This window comes from Lepidochelys olivacea, assembly GCF_965140295.1.
Source record: "Lepidochelys olivacea isolate rLepOli2 genome assembly, chromosome: 1".
Taxonomy (NCBI): Eukaryota; Metazoa; Chordata; order Testudines; family Cheloniidae; genus Lepidochelys; species Lepidochelys olivacea.
This window is the reverse complement of record NC_140411.1, coordinates 280929061-280952300: the sequence shown is the minus strand read 5'-3', so window position 1 is coordinate 280952300 and position 23240 is coordinate 280929061. Positions and strand designations below refer to the sequence as shown.

Sequence of the window (23240 nt, the reverse complement as noted above, 5' to 3'; positions counted from 1 at the left end):
AAACAATAGAATCCCAATTGAAATTTATTAAATATTTGTGGATTTTTTCTACATTTTAAAATATATTGACTTCAGTTATAACACAGAAGACAAAGTGTTCAGTGCTCACTTTATATTATTATTTTTGATTCCAAATATTTGCACTGTAAAATGATAAACAAAAGAAATAGTATTTTTCAGTTCACCTTGCACAAGTATTGTAGTGCAATCTCTTTATCATGAAAGTGCAATTTACAAATGTAGGGTTTTTTTTGTTACATAACTGCATTCAAAAAACAAAACAATTTAAAACTTTAGAGCCTACAGGTCCGCTCAGTCTTCTTGTTCAGCCAATCGCTAAGATAAACAAGTTTGTTTACATTTATAGCAGATAATACTGCCCGCTTCTTATTTGCAATATCACCAGAAAGTGAGAACAGGTATTCGCATGGCACTTTTGTAGCTGCCATTACAAGGTATTTACGTTTAGCCAGATATGCTAAACATTCATCTGCCCCCTTCATGCTTCGGACACCATTCCGGAGGACATGCTTCCATGCTGATGATGCTTGTCAAAAAATAATGCATTAATTAAATTTGTGATTGAACTCTTTGGGGGGAGAATTGTATGCATCCTGCTCTGTTTTACCTGCATCCTGCCATATATTTCATGTTATAGCAGTCTCGGATGATGACCCAGCACATGTTGTTCATATTAAGATCACTTTCACTGTAGATTTCACAAAATGCAAAGAAGGCACCAATGTGAGATTTCTAAAGATAGTTACAGCACTCAACCCAAGATTTAAGAATCTGAAGTGCCTTCCAAAATCTGAGAGGGACAAGGCATGGAGCATGCTTTCAGATGTGTTAAAAGAGTAACACTCTGATGCAGAAGCTGCAGAACCCAAATCGCCAAAAAAGAAAATTAATCTTCTGCTGGTGGCATCTGACTCAGATGATGAAAATGAACTTGCATTGGTCCACACTGTTTTGAATTGTTATTGAGCAGAACCGGTCATCAGCATCGATGCATGTCCTCTGGAGTGGTGGCTGAAGTATGAAGGGACATACGAATATTTAGCATATCTGGCATGTAAATACCTTGCAACACCAGCTACAACAGTGCCATGCTAACGCCTGGTCTCACTTTTTGGCGACATTGTAAACAAGAAGCGGACAGCATTATCTCCTGCAAATGTAAACAAACTTGTTTGTCTGAGTGATTGGCTGAACAAGAAGTAAGATTAGAGCCTACAAGTCCACTCAAAGTTTTACATTGTGTTTTATTTTTGAATGCAGTTATTTTTTGTACATAATACTACATTTCTAAGTTCAACTTTCACGATAAAGAGATTGAACTACAGTATTTGTAATGGGGAAACTGAAAAATACTATTTCTTGGTTTTTTACAGTGCAAATATTTGTAATAAAAATAATATAAAGTGAGCACTGTACATTTTGTATTCTGTGTTGTAATTGAAATCAATATATTTTAAAATGTAGAAAACTTCCAAAATATTTAAATAAATGGTATTTTATTATTGTTTAAAAGCGCGCTTAATCGCAGAATTAATCATGATTAATTTTTTTATCGCTTGACAGCCCTATTTTTTTAATTTGGAAATGAATTTGATGGGTTATAACAAGCAAAAAAAAGTTTGCATATTGTTTAGTGAGCTATAGATATTTTTTCTGTTTGCTGGGTGAGGCAGTAGTATTGTTCCTGAAATCAACAGCACATTTGAGTATATGTACTTTTTCCTTTAATACTCCAGTATTTTTGAACTTTCTAGAACTCCTTGGTTTAAATACTCACTTATAAGAACACTATCATTCATTTGGAAGTTTTTGGGAGTCCATACTTCATTTCTACTATCGACTTGCTATTACTGTAATATATATCCTAGAAAAGACTATCAATCTATAAATACCATGCTTTCCTTCTTTCTCAGATCTCCATGCATCAGTGCCTTATAGGAGGATGTGTGAATGGAGATATGAACCTTGTGCTAGCCCCTGTTTTAAAACATGTAGTGATCCTGAAGGAGTAGCATGTAAATTTCTTCCACCGTAAGTCTGATTGAACTATATATCTCCAATATAATACTATTATATAGAATGCATATGCTATCATTTTTAATAATATATTATAATATATACTAATCTTTACTAACCAAAGGTTCACTTCAGTGGAGTTATAAGAGGGTTGAATTGGCCTCTTGTGCCTTGTAAAAGCAGGTGTGCACATGCCCATTAGATGATTTTACTTGATACATGTTCATGTTTATCTGTGGGTAATGGTCCATCAGAATGAATGTGGAATGACTCCTTGTCAATCTCCTACTGGCTGCATTAGGACTTCAGAAGTGTGTGTGTGTGTAAGCTATATAATGGAGGGGTCTCAGAATTCTCTGTGTGGCAGGGGCAAAAAAAGGAACCTTAAAAACTGTCATTTTGTCAAACTGAACTAAGATATTGTAGATTTGCCACTTTTTCTAATGTGATTTTTTTGGGTTTTCTTAAAGGGTTGAAGGATGCTTACCATATTGTCCTAAACATATGATCGTTGATGAGGTGACACTTAAATGTGTTTATCCAGAAGACTGTAAGTACTTTCTGTAGTTACCAGTAAAGTTTTTTATTATATAATTTATTTAGTGCTCATGACCAGTGCTATGGGTTGGACCCCCCCGCCCCTCCCATCTGGGATGCCACCTGATGTACTGTGGTTTCACTGAGCCTCTCCTGCTCCACCAGCCTGGATTCCCTCTCCCTGTTTTGCTGAATTATGCTCTCCGGCCTTTTACAGCACACACACACACACAGTTAGGGCCACACCCAGCTGCAGACACAGACTGAAGTCAGCTCTGTGTGAGAGGACTCACCCAGCACTAACATGCACACCCCTTTTGGGAGATAAACCCAAAATAATGCTGTCTTGCACTGTATAGAAAGAGCTGCACAGCGCAAGCTCATAAAAATTCACCCTCTCCCTCAATGTGGAGAGAGATGTGCACAGCTTCTCCTCCCCCCCCCAGCCCCCGATATCAATTGCACAAACTGGGTTATGTTATAAACAAGAAATAAGTTTATTAACTACAAAAGGTAAATTTTAGGTGGTTATAAGGGATACCAAACAGATCAAAGCAGACTGCCTTAGTAAACAATCAAAAACCGCAAACTGAGCTTAACACACCAGACAGGTAAAATATTAATTAGCAGATTCTCACCCTGAGTAACAAACAGGCTGGCAGATTCTTAAGGCACAAGTTGCCTTGGCTTTCCCAGGTTTTCATTAACAGGCTAAAAATCCTTCTAGCCTGGGACCATCAGTTCCCACAGTTCAGTCTTTGTTCCTCAGATGTTTCCAGGTGTGTTGTTGCAGGGAGAGTAAGGTCCCCCCATAATGTCATTTTCTCCCTTTTATATCTTCTCCCAACTTTTTTTGGGAAAGCTCTTTTGCTGTGATCTGGGTCACACAGTTCCCATTGTGTAGTGCTATCTCTGAAAGGTTTCTGTTGTACCCAGTTCCTGGGGTAATCCTTGTGCTTGTGTGCATTTCCTCAATAAGTCATCAACATTGTCTGGCCTTTTTACTGTTGTACCTGAAATGCTGCTTGTGGGCATTTTAAACCTCACAACATGTTTCAGCAACACATGCATAGCCAAACTTCACACACGACAATAGCACATACAATCCTATGAGATATTATGGTCTAGGAGATCAAGACTTTTAGAATGACACCTCACAAGGCATACTTTGTATAAGTCATATCCTAATGACATATACAGTGGTGAATCCTGAGGTGTCAGGGTGTAACAATCAGATTGAAAGTTCTAGAAAATAAAGCCCATATACAGAGAGAGGGAGAAGAAGAGGGATATGCATGCTGTACAGGCAGTGGCTGCACAAGCTTTTTTATGCTTCCTGCAATAGTGCTACCTCCTTCGCTCTGGCCTCCCTGATATGTGCATCACTCCACTCCAGTCCATCCAGAATACAGCTGCTAAAATCATCCTCCGCATCTGACCGTGTTGAACACAAATTCAGTTCCTCTTCTGTCACTTCCATTGTGTTAAATTGAAACGTCTTGTCCTTGTTAAAGGCCCAGCACAACTCTGCCCCAGTTATACATCGATCCTGTGTTTTTACCATGACCTCTTGTTACCTCACTGCCAACCTCCCTGCATCATTTGCTATATTTTTTGAGTGGTGGTGGGGGGTATTTAAATAGCCCAGTGTCCTGGATGCTTAACTGCTGGCATGTGGCTATCACATCATTCCTCTATTTGTGGATAATGCAGTGATTAAACATTATAGTCCTTTTTCTTCCATTTTAAAATAAAGTATTTGTATTTTGTATTTTTAAACTAGTTATGTGATGTCTAATAATTACTAATACAAAGTAATCTATTATAGTGCATTACTGTCCAAAAACAGAAAAGAAAACTGTATATTTTTAATCCAAGGTCCCAAATATTCTGCTATTCTGTGTTTGCAGAATTTGCTACAGAATTCACTCCTTGCTGCATAATTGTGCTCCAGAATAAAAGCTTTCAATTAGCATATAATAAAAAACCTTGCTTTTGGGTTTGTGAAGAAAACCTTACAAATGTGAGTTGTGTCTAATGTCGAGTTGTCCTCCAGAGTCTGCAGATATCCTCAAACAATGCCTTTGGGGGCATACTGTGGTTATCTTTTCAGGGAATTTAAACTGTCTCAGAATAGACTGGTTTATATTTAGATTGGTACCCAGTGACTGATAGATGTTGCTGTTTTGCTCTTTCTTTAATACAGAATAACAGTGAAACATATGTTTTCTTTCCAGGCATACCTGTGACACCTACAGAGCTGACAGCTGGAACAAAAACCCAGAGGACAAGGCCCACTGCATTAATCTTTCCTACAATTGTTACTACAGAGAGATTTCCTCAGATGCCCCCTATATTTGTTACTGCAGAAGCTGAAGCTGAGCCAACTCATACAATTGTAACTACCAAAATAACCACAAAGATAGACACAACTTTAAGAGGAGCAAACACTACGGCAGAAACTCTGTCAGACTTTCATTCACTGGCATCACCTCATACAACTACTTATTTAACTGATTCATTACCCATTTCAAGTACAATACAGTCTTCCAAAGTAACCCACAGCACAGCAAGCCTGTCTGTACTGCCCAAGCTTGTATCTTCAACAGATTTTCCAGCTACTCTTCAGACGTCAGCAGTCACATTAAAAACATCCCTTACTGCAAGTCCGACAGTGTTTATAACCTCACCCATTACAACTGTGGCAGTTCCATCAACACCTGCTTTTACTCTGCTAACTGCAAGTCCTCGTTCTAGACATTCTACATTACCAATGCCCACTTCTTTAGTGGTAACACCATTTTCACTTGAAGCAGGAACTGCATCCCCATCTACAGCATTAGCAAGTTTATCCCCTGGACCAGCCTTTGTCACTACTGAAATACCTACAAGGATCTGGGGAACCAGAAGACCTTCCACAAGTCATTCACAACTGCCAAAAACATCCACAGTATTTCCTTCATCTGCTTCATTAACTGGAAGAACATCTTTTTCAAGTCCCACATTCTTTACAAGCTCACAAATAATATTAACTGCATCTACTTCACCACTATCTACTATGACTGAAAGAACCAGGTCGACTGTGGGTCAACCTATAGTTCACCCAGCTTCTGTTTATGCCCCAACTTCAACTGTTTTTCAAACTCCCATGGCTATTTCTAGATTTACTAGCTTTGAAACTAGTCCTCCTCAGTTAATCACAGCTTCATACTTGGTAACAACTCAAGCCACCTCCCAAACTACTTCTTCATCTTTAAGAACAGCTAGTTCTTTAACTAGAACTTCAGTACCTACATTTTTATCTTCAATGGACATTTCAGTGACTCCCTCCAAACATATAGTTCCATTAAGCACAGACACTGTTTCTACTATCCCACCTCTGACTGAAACTTCATCTCCAGTTGCTTCTCAAATCCCTACAACCATGAGAACAATGTGGTCTTCTTTGAGTCCCCTTGTAACACACACAATGTCTACATTAATGCTTCCTCCAATTACATCCCCCAAACCCAAAGCAACAGGAGAAGTCACAGTTGTCTCAAAGAGTCTTTTCTTTGGACCTTCTACTACTTCAGCATCTCTTCTAGCCACTCCTCAAATCTCTGAGATGTCTGTAACAAGTAAAATCTCAACAGAAAGTAAAGATGCACTACCCACTGATGCATTTCCAATATCAACTATTTCTAAAAGGTTGACTGCATCCATTAGTTCTACAGCCTTCCCTTTCAGTACACCTGTATTACCCATAAATGCCACATTAGCTACTTATCAAATGGCAAGAACCACTTCAAAAATAACAGAGTACCCTATCAGTCCACATTCAGATTTCAAAACTGCCTCTGTGGTAAGAAGTACAGACACTTCTTTAACTTCCAGAGAACTATCAGGAGCTAAACTGTCTTTTACCAGTCCATCCACATTACTTACAATGTTGTCATCATCAAGACCATCTGTTTCACAAGCCTCTGCCATGACATCCCATACAACAAGATCTTCAGTGATTCCCACAGTAAATAGGACATCTGCTTTGATATCAAATATAACTCTTACCCAATCACCCATTGTATCCATGGGTACACAAGAAACCTCAAGAAGCCCACATACAGAACTGGCAACCTCTCCCGTGGGTATTTCTACATTAACTTTAGGCACAAACATTTACATAAGTCCTTCAGCAGTGCCTAAAACTTCATTTGCAGTACCACATTTATTAACTTCTAAAACCCCTAAAGTCACTTTGGAAAGCTATTCCAGTATATTCACATCTTCACCCCCTTCTGAGACCTCCCATGTATCTACTGTATCATTAGGAACAAATATATCATTGAGTCCTTCCACAGAATATGAAACAAGAACTTTTGTACCCACTGAAATAGTCACTCACTCCACAGTGCCATCTGTAGCACTGACCATGAGCACAGCTTTGAGTACTACATCTTTAGTGCCAACTTATGTCACTATGAAAACATCAGTTAGTCCTTCAAGAAGTTTATTAGTTACTCCTGCCACCACCATAACCCCTAGTGCTCCTGCAAAATCCACTGAATCTTCTGTTACTCATATTGAGCTTTACAAAGCCTCTAGTTCAGTGCCAATTCCTGCTACCTCTCAAACACATATGTATCCTTCACCTGAGACTTTACTGGCATCTGCACATTCCCTGGTTTCACTGAGTACTAAAGAAATGCTAAAACCTATAGTTATGAAAACAACTGGTGCCGTGACTGCATTCTCAGATCTGAAGATTACACCTTCTGCAGCTTCAGACCTTAAATATGCAACCTCCATTGGGAGAACTGCAGACACTACAGAAAGTAGTCAGACTTCACATGTACAAAAAAATATTACTAAGACAAAATCTACAACTGCTGAGAAGTCTTCACTGCTACACTCAACATTCTCTTCTGTTCAGACTACTTCCTTGCCCAGTCAAAGCAGCATAACTTCAGGAAAATCTGTCTCTATTTCTGAAGTCTCAGATGTAACGCTGTCAGATTGGTCCAGAATTCCACCACAAAGAACAATCAAACCTTCCTATAATCTAACAGAACCAGAGCAAGTGGGGATTGGAGAATCACAGAGCACCACTCTAACAGATTCATCTCATTTCAGTTATGCAAAGGTACTGTCTTCTACCACAGAACCTGTGGAAACACAAACTTCACTGACAGACACAGACATGATGATGAGAGTTACAGCTGACAATGCTTCATATGGCACAATGATACATACACTGATGTCATCTTCCTCAGATTGTATGGTATGATCAATTTTATCTACCCACGGTATACTCTAGGTATATTGCTTTTTAATCTGTTTTTCTCTACCACTGGGATGGGAGAGGTTTTAAATTGGATAAAATATTTTTCATTTTTCTCTCTCTGTTTTACCTTCATATGGTCTCTTTATTTTTCTTTGAAGATTGCCTGCACATCCATGCTCTTGGGTGCACTTAGTGTACTCCACACATTGGCTGTTACTGAGGAACAAAGCAGGGTTATGTCTCCTTATATGCTTGTGGGCATGAACACTGGTTACTGTGAGCAAGTGTGCATCTGGACTCAATAGCCAATGCTTTCTACAGGGCTCCAGTGCAGTGGTGCTGGAACAATTTTTATAGTGGGGATGCTGAGAGCCATTGAACCAAACTCTAAACCCTATATATAATGGAAACCGCTTCGAGTCGGGGGCTCTGCAGCACCTCCTCACCCCTAATTCCAGCACCTATGCTCCAGTGAGGGGTGTGGGTGTGTGTATGTATATATGTACCCAATGCTGTCGGTGTATGAAAGCAGACCCCTGGAAATACACTGATAGGCGAATAACCTCTTTTTCTGAGGTTATTGGAACAAATACAAGGAGCCACAAAAGAATAAAGTGCCTCCAACATCTTCAGTTACTCTGTCTTCAAATGATAGAGCTCTTTTCCCAGTTTCAGCAAAAGATCCGTGACCATGTCACAATTTCAAGGATTAATTGGAATTCTGTGTTTTTGTTGATTTTATTGTTGTTTGTTCTTTTTTATTGTCTTTAATTTATTTTTGCATGTATTTGGGCACCATGGCAAATTTCTGCCTTGTCCTGCTCAGTGTCCTCAGAGGCAGATTAGGGGTTTGTGGGGCCCTGGGCCAGAGCAAGTGGGGGCCCCTCCCTACCCCTTCTGCCTGCAGTCCCCCCGCACGCTCCCCAGCGCTCCCACTGGGGAAATGGGGTCAGGGCATGGGGGCTTGCCCCACCCCTCCCCCCCCGCCCAGCACTCCTGCCGGGGAACTGGGTCAGGGTTCAGGGGCTTCCTGCTCCCTGGCAGGAGCGCTGGGTGGGCGGGCGGAGCAGAGCAAGCCCCCGTGCCCCAACCCTGCACCCCCCAGCAGGAGCACTGGGTGGGCAGAGCGGGCTGGGGGCTAATCTGCCACTGAGTGTCCTGGGGGATGTGGGAGAAGAGTATTGGGAGTCTCTTTCCTTTCTAGCCTAGGAGCATGCAGAGTATTAACTTGGTGGATTCTTGGGTGATAGATGGAGACCCATCTAGTGCATCCAGTTGACCTCTTTAACCTTAAATGGGCATGGATAGGTCTCTGTGTGCTTTCGGATGTTCAAAAGCAAAAGCTGTAGGAGCTCATGTTGTAGCTAAACTCGTGTGGTGTAAGAATATTCTTGTCCATGTCTCTGAATTTAATTTTTGAATATACAGAATGCAATGCTCATTCCTATTTTTCCTTTTTACATAACAGCCAAGATACATTGAACCTGTAGACAGATGTAGCCAGTATGTATGCATTAATATGGGATGGATGTTGTATAACGTTTCAAGGAACTGCCATAAGAACGTGGAGAAACCTGACTGTGGTTTTCGAGGAATGCCAGTTCAAGTTAACAGTGATAGTTGTTGTCCAGAATGGGAGTGTCCCTGTAAGTCATTGTATTGTTTATGTTACATTCTCAAATGTGAAAGATTAAAACTTGATTATGTAAACATCAAAATTATAAATTAAGGATTATAAATTCAAGAGGAAGGATTGTTTTGTGGTTATGGCACTGGCCTGAGACTCAGAATACATGGTTTCTATTCCTAGTTTAGCCACAGATTTTCTGTGTGAATTTAGGGCAAAATACTTAATCTCTCTCCATCTAAAAATTGGGAATTCAGTACCTCTCAGGAATGCAATACCACAGTAAAAATGCAACAGAAAAGCCTTTTCTTAAAATAAAATACATACATTGGAGAGAGAGAAATATTTTGTGGGAAAGCATAAATCAGCATTATTTTTATAGATTACTTTGCTTAATTTGGTGATTTTTTTTTCCTTTTGGAGTTTAACATACAGATTTTTAACTGTACTGTGTTGTAAATCAGGCTCCAGAATTACAACTCCAATGAGGCAATGTGCCACAGTGGGAAAATACAGTTTAATATTGAACTGTCTTGAAATGAAATGTCTCAGGTTAGTTCAACCAACAAATCAGAATGAAGCATTTTGATTTTGGGAATGTCAGACCATTCTGACTGAAAATATTGAGATGAAGCATTTTAACATTTCTATACTGAAATTTCCCTTCCATGAAAAATGTTAGAATATCAGCTTTTTTTCCCCAAAAGAAAAATGTTGAAATATCAGAATTTCCTGAGGGATGGAAATTCCGAATTTCACTCAACTCTAACTGGAACTCTAGGCTTTGACCTCAATAGATGTCTGTCATTTAATTAAAAGAGTGTTACATCAGACCCGAATTCTGATAATAGATGCTCCAATTTTATTATTTTTTTTTTAGGGTATACCAAAGTTGAGCATTAAAATATAGGTAGTCATACAGATGTGTATCTATATGACATTCTTGAGACCTCCATGTTGCAGCCACTGACTTTTCAGCCATAGAAGAATGATCGAGTCTCCCTTTTGACCCATGGAACAGACCCTCATTTCATGTAAATTGTCATAGCTCCATTCACTTCAACAGAGCGATGGCAATTTGCAACTGCAGAGGTTCTGTCCCTGTATACAGCGTACTCTTTAACTGGACAGAGTTGTTGCTATTGAACAACATAAGGTTCTTCTCCTCTTGGCTCAGTGTGCTGTGTGCACAGCAATTCCAGCTAACAGTGGTGGGTTTTTGTTTTTACAAAAGAGGCAACTATTGCCAAAAATAGAAGATTTTTAAGACATTTGTAGAGTTCAGTTTTGTGGTACCCTCATTAAATGTCAGTTCTTTTTTAGGTCAATGCTCTGTACTGTCTGAACTGAGCATTATTACATTTGATGGAAATAACATAGCCCTCTATAATATGGCTTCCTACATTTTAGTCAAGCTCCCAGGAGAAATAATTGTTGCTCATATTGAAAAGTGTCCCACTAATCGGGTAAGATGTTTGCATGCTATCACTTCCTCAATAACCTTAGTAATGTTGAATTCTTTTGGTACGTGTGTGTAAAGGCAGAACATAAATTAATATCCAGTTCACAGTGATAGCCAATTTAAAAATTGTAAGTTATTTATATTTCAGAGCACATGTTTTATTGTACCTCTTGGGAAATGAAACAGACCTCAGGGTAACTAGTAATTGTTGTATTTGTTATAAGGAAATGAAACTGTAGTTTTCTTTCTTATTGTCAGATATTCAACTCAGTAGGCTAGATCCTCAAAGGGTAAATCAGCATAGTTCCATTGAGGTGGTGAAGGGAAGTGCAAATTATATATCCCCTTCCGCGAGACTGTAGCAGTTGCAGAATTCAGTCCCATGAGAGGAAGGCAAGAGATGCCCATATCACTGTCTTCCTCCAGGGATTTTGCTTGTGATGCTAGGTTCAAGTTGCAGCAGGATCTCCACAACAGTTCTTCTGGGGCAGCAGATGCCCGAGTGATATGGTTAAAGCCTCCACCTCCCCTAACACTTCTAGAACTGCACTGGCTGGATGCGGGTGTTGGGGGGAACTTGCACCAACGCTACCTCTCTCTGGGTTGACTTTTTGCAAAACCCCAGCCAGGGCTACCTTTCCCAATGGCCCTTTCCAAGAAGATTGGCACCAGCTGCCTGGGGCTCGAGAGGAAAGGGAGTCCTGGCCCCTGGATAGCAGCAGCTCCTTACCCTGGAGCTGCTCAGCTCATCTACAGCAGGATTTGGGCACCAGCAGGGGGCATCTCCCTGTCTGTAGGACTCCAGTGAATGGGCAGTGTAGACTCCTTGTCACCCAGCCTGTGGGTGCTGATCCCCCTCACATAATGGGTGGTGGGTTTTTTCCCACTGGACAGAGTAGGATTCTCTTCATCTGGGCCCCTGCTTGTCCAGCCAGTCCCACACCTCAGTCCTTACACTTCCAGTCTGTTGCCCAGTCTCCTAAACTCTGCACACACACCCAGCAACCTGTAGCCTTCAGCCCCCTGAGACTCCCAACAATCCCCACACCCCCTAGTTCTCCTCCCTGAGCCTTTCTGGGTGAGCTCATTGCTGTTGGGCTTCTAGCTCTTTGGTGGCAACTCCTCCACCAGAACCTGGACACAGAGGAGTTGAAGCATGGCTGCAGAGTGAGTCCAGTGCAGCAGTGGTGGGTGGGGCACAGCCAGTCTCAGAGTGGTAGGCGAAGGCTGGGCACTAATATGGAGCCAGGCAGGTCACTGTGCTTGTGGCTGTGACCTTACCTGCGCTGAGCAGCTGGGTAGGTGGCGAGAGCACTTCCCTGGCATTCTGGCTGGGTGCCACTTCCTGCTTCTTGTAGCCCTGGTTGGGGGCCTCCCCTGCCCACTGGCAGCACTGCCAGATTCACCCACCATTACTGTTCCCTGTGGAGGGTACTGGGGCAAGTCTACAGAAATCTTGCTCTCAGAAATCTGTTGCTCTCATCAGTTGCCTAATCTGCCTATAGCTAGAGCAGCCTCTAGGTTAAAAAAAAATGTGAAATAGTTGTGGGTGAGGACAAAGTCACAAAGTTCAGCCACCAGGTTTGCTGTGACATTATCGGGGATACTGTTCCTGACGGCTTGTAGTCCATCTTTGTGTGGAATATTGGTGTAGAGGGCTTCTACATCCATAGTGGTCAGGATGGTGTTTTCTCCCTGGTCACTCATTTTCAGACCTAAAAGTCGCAATTCTCTAAAAAAAAAAACCCTTCAAAAACAGACTCCAATGAGAATCTGCAGAATTGGAATTAATCTGCAAACTGGACATCATTAAATTAGGCTTGAATAAAGACTGGGAGTGGATGGGTCATTTCACAAAGTAAAAACTAGTTCCGCATGCTAATTTTTTCCCCCTACTGTTACTCACACCTTCTTGTCAACTGTTTGAAATGGGCCATCCTGATCATCACTACAAAAGGTTTTTTTCCCCCTGCTGATAATAGCCCACCTTAATTGATTGGTCTCATTACAGTGGGTATGGCACACCCATTTTTTCATGTTCTCTGTGTATATATCTCTTCCTGCTGTATTTTCCACTGCATGCATCTGATGAAGTGGGTTTTAGCCCACAAAAGCTTATGCCCAAATAAATTTGTTAGTCTCTAAGGTGCCACAAGGACTCCTCTTTTTTTTTTTTTGCCGATACAGACTAACACGGCTGCCACTCTGAAACCTCTAGGTTAAAGTGACTCAAAAATAGCTTCTTCAAAATAAAGCATTATTGATCATTCACCCAAAGGTACAAAGCAAGTAGAGGGAAGGATAAAAACAATAAAGGCCTACGTACATATTTCCTTTTACCTTACTCTTAATCTTTCCTTGCGGGCCTTGTGTGTTTCAGCTAGCCCAGTTACCTCCATCTTTGGGCTGTGCAAAGGAGATGGCCCTTGCTGCAGCTTCGGCTTCACCCTCTGGCCATTTCTACACCACAGCCACTGCAGTGGCACAGCTACAGCGTGATAGCTGTGCCAGGGTGGTGCTGTAGCATAGAGGCTTTTTACATTGATGGAAGGGTATTTTCCACCGATGTAGGTAATCCTTCTTTCCAAGAGGCATTGACGTAGCCGCATGTACACCAGGGTTTAGGCTGACCTAACTACAATGCCCAGAATATGAAATTTTTCGCAGCCCTGAGTGATGGAGCTAGGTTGGTCTAAATTTTTAAGTGTAGACCGTGTCTCTCTCTGTCTCTTTGCCAGTTTGTCCGATCTTGTGGACACACCCTGGACAGCTTCTGGCCGCTTACTCAACCTCCCACCCCTTTTCTAGGCCTGGGGTCAGGGCTGTCCCTAGCTATACTGGGGCCCTACGCAGCCCTCCTGCAGGGGGGAGGGGGTTGTGGGGCCCCAGGCCTCCATGTGGGGGGCTGGTCCCAGGCCTCCGTGGGGGTGGCGGGACTGGCTTGGGGGGCAGGAAGGAACTGCCCCCCAGCACTTACCTGCGGCATGGCTGGGGCCCGGTCGCTGCGCTTCCCGCCGCCGGTGAGTGCAGAGTCCGGCCCTGCTGCAGTCCTCAGGGGCAGGAAAAGGCGGGGCAGGGGCAGGGTGGGGGTGGAGGCTTTGGGGAAGGGGTAGGGTAGGGGCTGGAGCAGCATGCAGCTGCGCAGGGCACCAGGAAACTTGGTGCCCCAAATTTCCTGGTGCCCTATGTAGCTGCGTACTTTGCCTATGGGTAAGGATGGCCCTGTCTGGGGTCTGTAATGGTTAAGTGTTCCCATTGAGATATCTCTTCTCAGCCTTGGCAAAATGGCTGTGTCCTAGGGTTGGGAAGGGGGAGTAATCTCTTCACTACTGTGAAGTTGGCCATTGTGTTTGAGTGTTGGAATGCTCTTTATCTAGGTCGAGGTGTTGGCTTTCCTGCTTGATTCCCCAATAGGACCTTTGGCTCTAACTCCAGAGCAAATAAACAAACAACACAGAGGCATGCACCATATTAATAAACATATGCTTTGGGACGAACAGGAAGTATATGTTCCCATGTATAGTGAAAGTTTAGCTAGCATTAAGATTTCAGGAGAAGGACCCTTGGTGTTGAAAATGACTAATAATTTGTCATAGGAAAACAGGAGGAACGTTACTAATATCCCTGCATTTCTAATCTACTTTTTAAATGTTTTTCAGAGTGCAAATTCAATAAGAAAACTAGTGAGTATGTTGTTAATTTTTAAGTATACTACTTGTTATTTATTTACTTGTACATGCTAAAATAAATACTATCCGTAATATTCCCCCTTCCTCCAAACTCTTATTTTGGCATTTTTCTTACAAGGTTTCACCTGGAGGCACTTCAGGGCTCTGTTTTAAGAAATTAAATGTAACAACACCTACAAATAAAGTACTCATCAACCGCTTGGCAAGAAAGGTGAGAATAATTGTTAATATTCAGCATGTGTATATTTAAAGGGTAATTTACACAGCGTTACTCGGTTCTAGAATGCCGTAAACCAGTCTTTACAGTTTTATGAAGTGTAGGAGCAGGGTTACTCCTGTGGTACAGCTCCATTCTTTCCTTGTTGTACTACAAGAGGAACAACAGTATTATTTTATAATATTTTTTGTATAAATACGCTGTTGGCCTTCCCAGTTATCCCTCTTTCATGAATGATTTAGAAAAAAAATTCATAAATATTAAATCTACCAAAGTCTTCCTGCTCTTCCTTCATTCTTGATCTCCTATAGCACTGAGGTCAGCTGCCTCTCCTCTTTATTGCTGGAAGTGGTGTTTGTCATTCTGTAGGTAGCATAGTTCCTCAGCATGATTTTAGGGGACACTCTGATGATGGAATTACTATCTTTCAGGTAGATATTGAACTAAGACCCTAAGCAAAGCTGTGGGAATCTTTTGTGATGAAATCCCAAACCAAGAAAAATGTATTAGTTTTTGGTTGGTTTACAAAACCAACATTTGGCCCAGTTTCACAGACTTTTGAAGAAGCACCAGGGATTTGATCATGTTGATGGAAACTCTGCAAAACATGTTCATAATAGATGTTCAAAATGGAACCAGAATAAAAACTGTTCCTAGACTTGTTGGGTTCCTGATCTCCAGTTCTATGTTTAGTCCATTATATCTCCCTGCTAGTCAATAATAGGTAGGAAGAGAGAAAAAATGAAGAAAGCAGGATGAGTTTCTTATTTGGGCAGTTGAGTGTGGGAACAAGCAAGATTTCCTGTTTTCATAATTACAAAAGATTCTTCCTTCATCATTTTCTCTCATTGCCTACTTCCTTTGTGATTATAGGAGATGGAGGTTGACTAGAAATGCCATGATTTGCACACCCTGATTACCTCTGACAAATGTGATGGAAACAATCTAAAACAATAAAATATAAATGCTATTTGCTATTTCATTAAATGTGTTTCTGGAATTCTGCTGTTCATTTTAAAATATATTTGGTTTATTTAGGTAGTAGTGGATTCTGTAATTCAACCTTTACCTTTCTCAAAACATGGACTGTGTATTCAGGATACTGGTGCCATGTACGTCATTAATACACCTGCTGGCATTAGCATTAAGTGGGCTCATGTTACAGGCATTATAGATATACAATATGGCTTACATTCTAACACATCTACCAAGACAGAAGGACTTTGTGGTAAGATTATCTTCTCTATTTATCTTTGTTTGTATTATATTTTTTTCACTAAAGTTTTTTATTTTTTTAGTCTTCTCTCACTTAAAAGTTGTACAATACCCCACTTCTTAATGTCGCTGCCAATCAAGATCTATCAGCCATTATCTGTTGTCGTCTTAAAGTCCTTCAGATATGAAACTCTCATTAATTTTAATGAAAATTCTACCTGATCTGGGTTCCCAGGATTGGATCCATAATCTATCAATGAATGTTACTTCTGTTTCAAAGCACCTGTTTAAATAATATCAGGATAAATAATTATCACTACATTTTATGTATTTATCTCTATTTGAAGTGCACCCCTCAAAAGCTCTGGCTGCATGTAAAAATACTAATGAAATCCACTGAGCAAAAAGAACCAAATTTTGTGCTCAGAAGAAACCACCAAGGAATGAGTTGAGGTGGAGGCATTGCATTCAATGGGCTTTGCAAAGGGATGCTAATGCCTGAAGGGCTTTCTCCCCCATCCATTGTAAAGGAAGGAATGGTCTAGCCCTGGGATGATGGGAGCAATTACCAAATCTATGGGTTTGGCTAAGGAGCTGATTCCCTTGTAGACGCAGGAGCCAGATCCAGGCCTGCTATGGTTCCTTAATCCACAAGGGTAACTGCTTATGGACAGGGCTTTTTGGTTTTCAGTCTTCAGAAAGACAAGCCATAGGAAAAAAGAGCAATGCAAGGGGAAAAATAAAACATGGTAAAACTATCTGTGGCATGGTGTTGGTGCCTCATGAAGTACTGAGTGCATCCCTAAATTGATGTCTTTCCAGGCTCTTCGACATAAGAGGCACATGACAGATTTAATAGGGAAGAGAACAAAAAGTAAAGATTCATAACTAATGTGACCTATAAATTTGTTATTGACTTGATACAGCAACTCGACCATATAACACATTTAATTTGGATATAACTTCTGCAGAGTGTAATGAATATTGATGTGGAAGCACATAAACACAACAGCTGCAGGAGAAATATTTGTTAAAACTGGGATCTTGTGGTTACAGCAAAAGTGTTCTAAGAGTGAGGACACTCTGTTCCTCAATTTCTGAAGAACTGATAATTAACAGTTGCTAGTGCAGAAAATCACAGGAACAGTTTTGAATAATATATCTCTTTTCCCCCCCAATTCTTATTTTCCTATCTGGAGTCACAGATCACAGTTTTAAAAGCTTTCCTCTTCCCTTTAGCTCTTTGTAGTCAAATTCAAACTGACAAGATAATATTATAATCCTAAGTGTAAAGAGGTATTTTAATTTTTGTATAAATACTGCTCAATACCAGTCACAATGTAATTTAACAATTACTGCTCTATATAACTCATGAATTTTATTTGAACTTCAAATTATTTTATTCTTTTTAAAAGAATTAATTTCAAAATAACAGGCCAATGTTAATTCCACCAGATAAAATATATAGACTAAGCCAGTGGTGGTGAGTTATATGGACCTATGGTGCCCAAGCTCCAGGAATATTCAGGGCCACCATGCACCTTCCCCAGAGCGTCTCCCAGCACTGGGGGTCCCCGCCTGGCGCTGCCACCACTGGCAGCATAGCGGGGCTAAGGCGGCTTCCTGCCTGCCCTCGCTCCACGCCACTCCCAAAAGCGGCTGGCACGTCCCTGTGGCCCTGGAGGAGAGGGTGTGTGTCTCCGTGCACTGCCCCACCCCAAGTGCCAACTCCGCAGCTCCCATTGGCCTGGAACTACGGCCAATGGGAGCTGCAGGGGCGATGCCTGCGGGCAGTGGCGTGCAGAGAGCCCCCCCCCAGGTCTCCCTACCTAGGAGCCTCTGCCAGAGGGGTGTGCGTGTCACTTTTGGGAGCTGCGCGAGGCTATACCCCTCACCCTCTCCCGCGCCCCAACCCCATGCCCCAGTCCAGAGTCTGTACCCAAACTCCCTCCCAGAGCTCTCCCCCGCACCCACTTCTGCACCCCACCCCGCTGCCCCAGCCCAGAGCTCGTGCCCCACACCGAACTTCCTCCCAGAACCCAACCTCTGCACCCTCTCCTGCACCCAAACTCCTTCCCAGAGCCCGCCCCCCTCCTGCATCCCAACCCCCTGCCCCAGCCCGTACGCATACCCCATATCCAAACTCCCTCCCAGAGCTCTGCCCCGCACCCACTTCTGCACCCCACCCCGCTGCTCCAGCCCAGAGCCCGCAACCCACACCGAACTTCCTCCCAGAGCCCAACCCCTCCACCCTCTCCTGCACCCAAACTCCTTCCCAGAGCCCGCCCCCCTCCTGCATCCCAACCTCCTGCCCCAGCCCGCTCCCCATACCCCGTACCCAAACTCCCTCCCAGAGCCTGACCCCTCACCTTTCCCGCACCCAAACTCCCTCCCAGAGCCCAAACCCTATCCTGCACCCAAACTCCCTCCCAGACTCTTAGGCAGGTGTGTGTGTGTGTGGGGGGGGCTTGGACCCGGACCCGGACCTGGACCTGGACCTGGACCTGTTCATGCATGTTAAATCACATTTTAAATGAGACTTTGGTGTTTAAATTGTATGAAGCAAAATTTGTAGAGTTTGATAATGAAATCATCCAGCTACTGTAATTGCACCAGAATAACAAATTTGTTTTACATCCAGACATATCAGGAAGATCTCAAGACACAAATCATGCCTACCAGGACTTTAAAAACACGTAAACACCAATTAAAAATCCATTATGACTCAAGAGGAAATTAAAAAGTGCTCTATGGCCTGGGAAGAAAAGGAAACAACCAAACAAATTAGATAATAATAAAAAGACATAGGAACCCCAGCTGCCCATTCCCCAATCAAAAATATTCAGTGTCACCTTGGGTGTAGAGAACTCTGCTACTTATTTGCTAAATCAAACTCCATCCATAAAGATTCAAATTCTACCATTTTATTGTTGACTTTGTATAATATATATTTATAGGAAGGTATTTTAGTGATTTCAAAATACCCATCTTTGAGTATGGAAATTGCATCTGTTGTCTCTCCGTACAATATCAAATTCATAAGAGAATAGTGAACATTAATTTTTAAAATATGTTAGATGCATCTTTCTGCACTGAGAAATCAAGTAACACAAGTATTTGTGGTAAAGAAGGCAATTTATTCAATTTTTTTAAAATGACTTTTAATAACTTCTAGCGTTTAGAAATGTTGAGATAAATCCAAATAATGTGCCAGATTATGAGCTCTTTCCTGCCCACGGTGAATTCCACAGTTCAGGGCACCTGTTTCCCCTTAGTGGTTCAGCAAGAGCTCCCATTCTCAGGCTTTTGGACTACCTGGCCATTGCCTCTCTTTGATGGAGACACCCATCTGTCTCCCTTCTGACTGGGGTATCTTCAGGCTGGACAGTACCCTTCATTATTCCGAGCAAGAGACACTGCCTAAGCAAGCCTGCTTACTTTCTATTCATAGGGTTAACAGTGTAACTGTCCACAGTTATAAGTTACCACACAGCACTTCCTATGCAAGCCTAGTTTATTCTTAGTGTAAAAGCACTACAGAAAAACATATTAAAACAATAAAAGAACCTATACAGATGTTAATAATCTTACCAGAGATTCTATTCCCACCACCTTCAATATGGGTTCTGGCAAGTGAGTCTTGAAACCTTCCCAAAGGGGTCTCTTGTGGTGACAAGGTCATAAGAGCCTCATTTCAGAACTAGCACACTCGTGATATGTTTAGTTCACCCTTATACAGTTTAAGGGTCTTTCACCTGGGATTGCCAGGAGCAGGTAATTAGCAACAAATCTGAAGTGGGTATTTGCATTCCCCTCACCCGCAACTATTTCCTAGGAAATCCACTTTATATGCATTGTCCTAAACTGTGCTTTGAAGTTCCTCATATCTCCCAGAGATTGCATTAATCGTATCTTCCTGCTAAAAAAAAAATTCCATACAATCCCACAATAGTACATATTTGCATTTTTAATACAATGAACTCCAAAGATGTTAAACTTAATTCAAGAAGGTTTGTCCAGGATATTGCAGTCTGTCACAGTGAGCTGTTATTTGCATAAGCACTCTTATTTAAATTTATAATAGAACTTGTGGAATTAGGTCCTACTCAATGTGAGTAAGAGTGTCAGAATTTGGTACAATGTGAGTGAGTTTGCCATTCTGCCTGTGAAATATTGTAGTATCAGTTTGGTTAATCCATGTCTGAGAAAGTTTTTAATTGAACTGTATGATCCGTCTGTCTAACTAAAATATTATTGATAATAAATACCCAATAAATAGTACCCAATAGTACCCAATAAAAATTAAAACCATATTTAGGAAATTCTAACTTTTGCAAATGCAATAGACTATTGCAAATAAACTTGTTTACAAACTGATTTGATCCAAAGTTAACATTACCTTATCATTTGCACTTTTCTTTAATTGAAGAACAAATGTTCTATATTTATTCACTATATATGATGCACTGTTTTAAGGTGTGTGCAATGGAGACCCAGTTGATGACCTCAAGATGCAAAATAGGACTATAATTACAAATATGGAAGAAATTGAAGCATTTATTAAAAGTTGGGAAATTGAGAAATCAGTTGATGTAGCAACCAGGAGGCCAGTAAGAAATTGTACTGAAGATAACTGCACTTACTGTATGGAGCTGTTAAACAGAAGAGTTTTTGTCCCATGTCACAAAAAAGTAAGTACAAAGAAATAAGCAGTTCCAAGTCTAAAATAATTAAATTGATAATAATAATATAATGTATAATATTTATTTTTATGTTTCACTTGCTTCCAGAGTTTTGCCAAGATACTGACTGAATTAATTCCTCCTCCATGTGCTCATGAGTAACCTCAGATGGTCTCCTGGTCCGCAGATCTCTGAGAGCTTGTCTTCACTGCATTGTTAGCTTGAGCTGTACCTCAGGTTTTGCCCCTAATCCAGCTCCTGTCCATCCGCACACATCTCTAGCTTGAGCTAATTGGTGGTGCTTTAAACTCTAGCTAACCAGCCTCGGGGGCGGGGGGTAGATGAGGATGTGCTGAAGCTTGAGCTAGTAATGCAGTGGGGGTATTGCAGCTCAAGTTACAGCAACTCACCAAAAACAACGAGGAGTCCTTGTGGCACCTTGGAGACTAACAAATTTGTTTGGGCATAAGCTTTCGTGGGCTAGAACCCACTTCATCAAATGAATGGAGTGAAAAATTCAGTTGGCAGGTATAAATGTACAGCACATGAAAAGATGGGAGTTGCCTTACTAAGAATAAATGGACACAAATCAGACATCAAGAATTGTAACATTCAAAAACCGATAGGAGAACACTTCAATCTCCCTGGACACTCAATAACAGACTTAAAAGTGGCCATTCTTCAACAGAAAAACTTCAAAAATAGACTTCAACGAGAAACTGCAGAACTGGAATTAATTTGCAAACTTGACACCATCAAATTAGGCCTGAATAAAGGCTGGTAGTGGCTGAGTCATTACAAAATATAATTTTCCCTCTGTTGATATTCACCCCTTCTTGTCAACTGTTGGAAATGGGCCACATCCACCCGATTGAATTGGCCTCATTAGCACTGATCCCCCACTTGGTAATGAAACTCCCACCTTTTCATGTGCTGTATATTTATACCTGCCTACTGAATTTTTCACTCCATGCATCTGATGAAGTGGGTTATAGCCCACGAAAGCTTATGCCCAAATAAATTTGTTAGTCTCTAAGGTGCCACAAGGACTCCTCGTTGCTTCTGCTGATACAGACTAACACGGCTGCCACTCTGAAACCCAGCAACTCATGAGCAGCCTGTGTTGCTTCAGCATGACTACTCTCACTGGAAGTAGCCTGGCTCGAATGGAGTAACTTGAGTGTACTAATGTGAGCTAACAATAACAGTGAAGACAAGCTGTGAATGTGTGGACCACCATGTCACTCCTGAAAGTACCATGCCATACTTGAAAAGAACATATAGGATGCAGAGATTCCACAGCATCAGCCTAACACTGAAGTATTGTTCAGAAAGGGTAATGTTTAGTACGTGATCAAGAAGCATGTTGCTCAGAGTGAGGGCCTGATGGTTCTATTGAAAGTAATAGCATCCAGTTCTGACTTACAGAAGCATCTGAGTCACATAGACATTAGCCTAGTCACTCCTATACTTGTAGGTAATTCTCAAAATGAATTTGTTAGTCTCTAAGGTGCCACAAGTACCCCTCATTCTTTTTGCTGATACAGACTAACATGGCTACCACTCTGAATCCTATACTTGTGATATCCTTACAGACAGTGTTTATTTTCAGTACTTCTAGTAATGACATAGTTCAATACATCAGCTGCCACTAGAGGTAGCTGGTGTAATGCAGGCAGGTTAGGCATGGTTTGCAGGGGAAGAGAAATAAGAAGTTTTGAGGAGAGGAAATATGACCGTACAACCTTGCCCACTCCCAAGGGCTTGCCGACATGGTGCACCAGAGGGATGTAAATTGTAGAGCATTCTGAAGTGCTGTTCTCTAACTGCTCCATGCAGAGGTGACTGGTAACTGCTGATGGTGGGGAGGCAGGACTTACCGGTATGCAGGACTGTGGTCCTGAGCAGGCAGGGGTTCCTCGGGCAGAAGGGCTGGGGCCTTTAAATCCCCAAGCCTTTAAATCACTGCTGCTACCCTGGGGCTCCAGCGGTGATTTAAAGGGCCCTGGGCTCTGGCTTCAGTAGCAGCGGCTGGGAGCCCCGGGCCCTTTAAATCACCACCAGAGCCACATGGTAGCGGTAGCTGCGGTGGTGGCCGGGAGCCCCAAGTCCTTTAAATCACCACTGGAGCCCCATTGTAGTTGTAGCTGTGGCAGCGGCCGGGAGCCCTGGGGCTCTGGCGGCGATTTAAAGGGCCTGGGGCTCTGGCTGCTGCTGGGAGCCCCGTGCCCTTTAAATCATCGCCGGAGCCCCGGGGCTCCCAGCCTCCACTACCCCAGGGCTCCGGCAGTGGGGCTCTGGCGGCGATTTAAAGGACCAGGGGCTTCAGCCGCTGCTTGGAACCCAGGGCCCTTTTAAATTGCCTGCTTGGGAAAGCTGCCCCCTGCCAGTACGGTTGTCTGTGTACCGGCTCTTGCTGGTATACCGGACCGGACTGTCTTACTTTCACCTCTGGGGGGAGGAGGGAAGGCACAATTTAAAGGTTCTGGTGGTATGCAGCAGTTCAGAGCA

The 23240-nt window shown here is 42.1% G+C and overlaps 1 protein-coding gene across 1 annotated transcript in view; it reads left to right on the top strand.

The window, feature by feature from the left end:
• OTOGL (otogelin like) overlaps positions 1-23240 on the top strand; it is a gene marked incomplete at its 5' end in the record, with an annotated part of 129145 nt that overhangs the window by 76909 nt on the left and 28996 nt on the right. Inside the window, 11 exons of the mRNA XM_084634033.1 lie at positions 1935-2052; positions 2508-2587; positions 4812-4870; positions 5168-7001; positions 7335-7834; positions 9306-9483; positions 10788-10930; positions 14586-14609; positions 14734-14826; positions 15871-16060; positions 20524-20738. Coding sequence (XP_084490159.1) covers positions 1935-2052; positions 2508-2587; positions 4812-4870; positions 5168-7001; positions 7335-7834; positions 9306-9483; positions 10788-10930; positions 14586-14609; positions 14734-14826; positions 15871-16060; positions 20524-20738 — 3434 coding nt within the window. The remainder of the gene's footprint in view (positions 1-1934; positions 2053-2507; positions 2588-4811; positions 4871-5167; positions 7002-7334; positions 7835-9305; positions 9484-10787; positions 10931-14585; positions 14610-14733; positions 14827-15870; positions 16061-20523; positions 20739-23240) is intronic.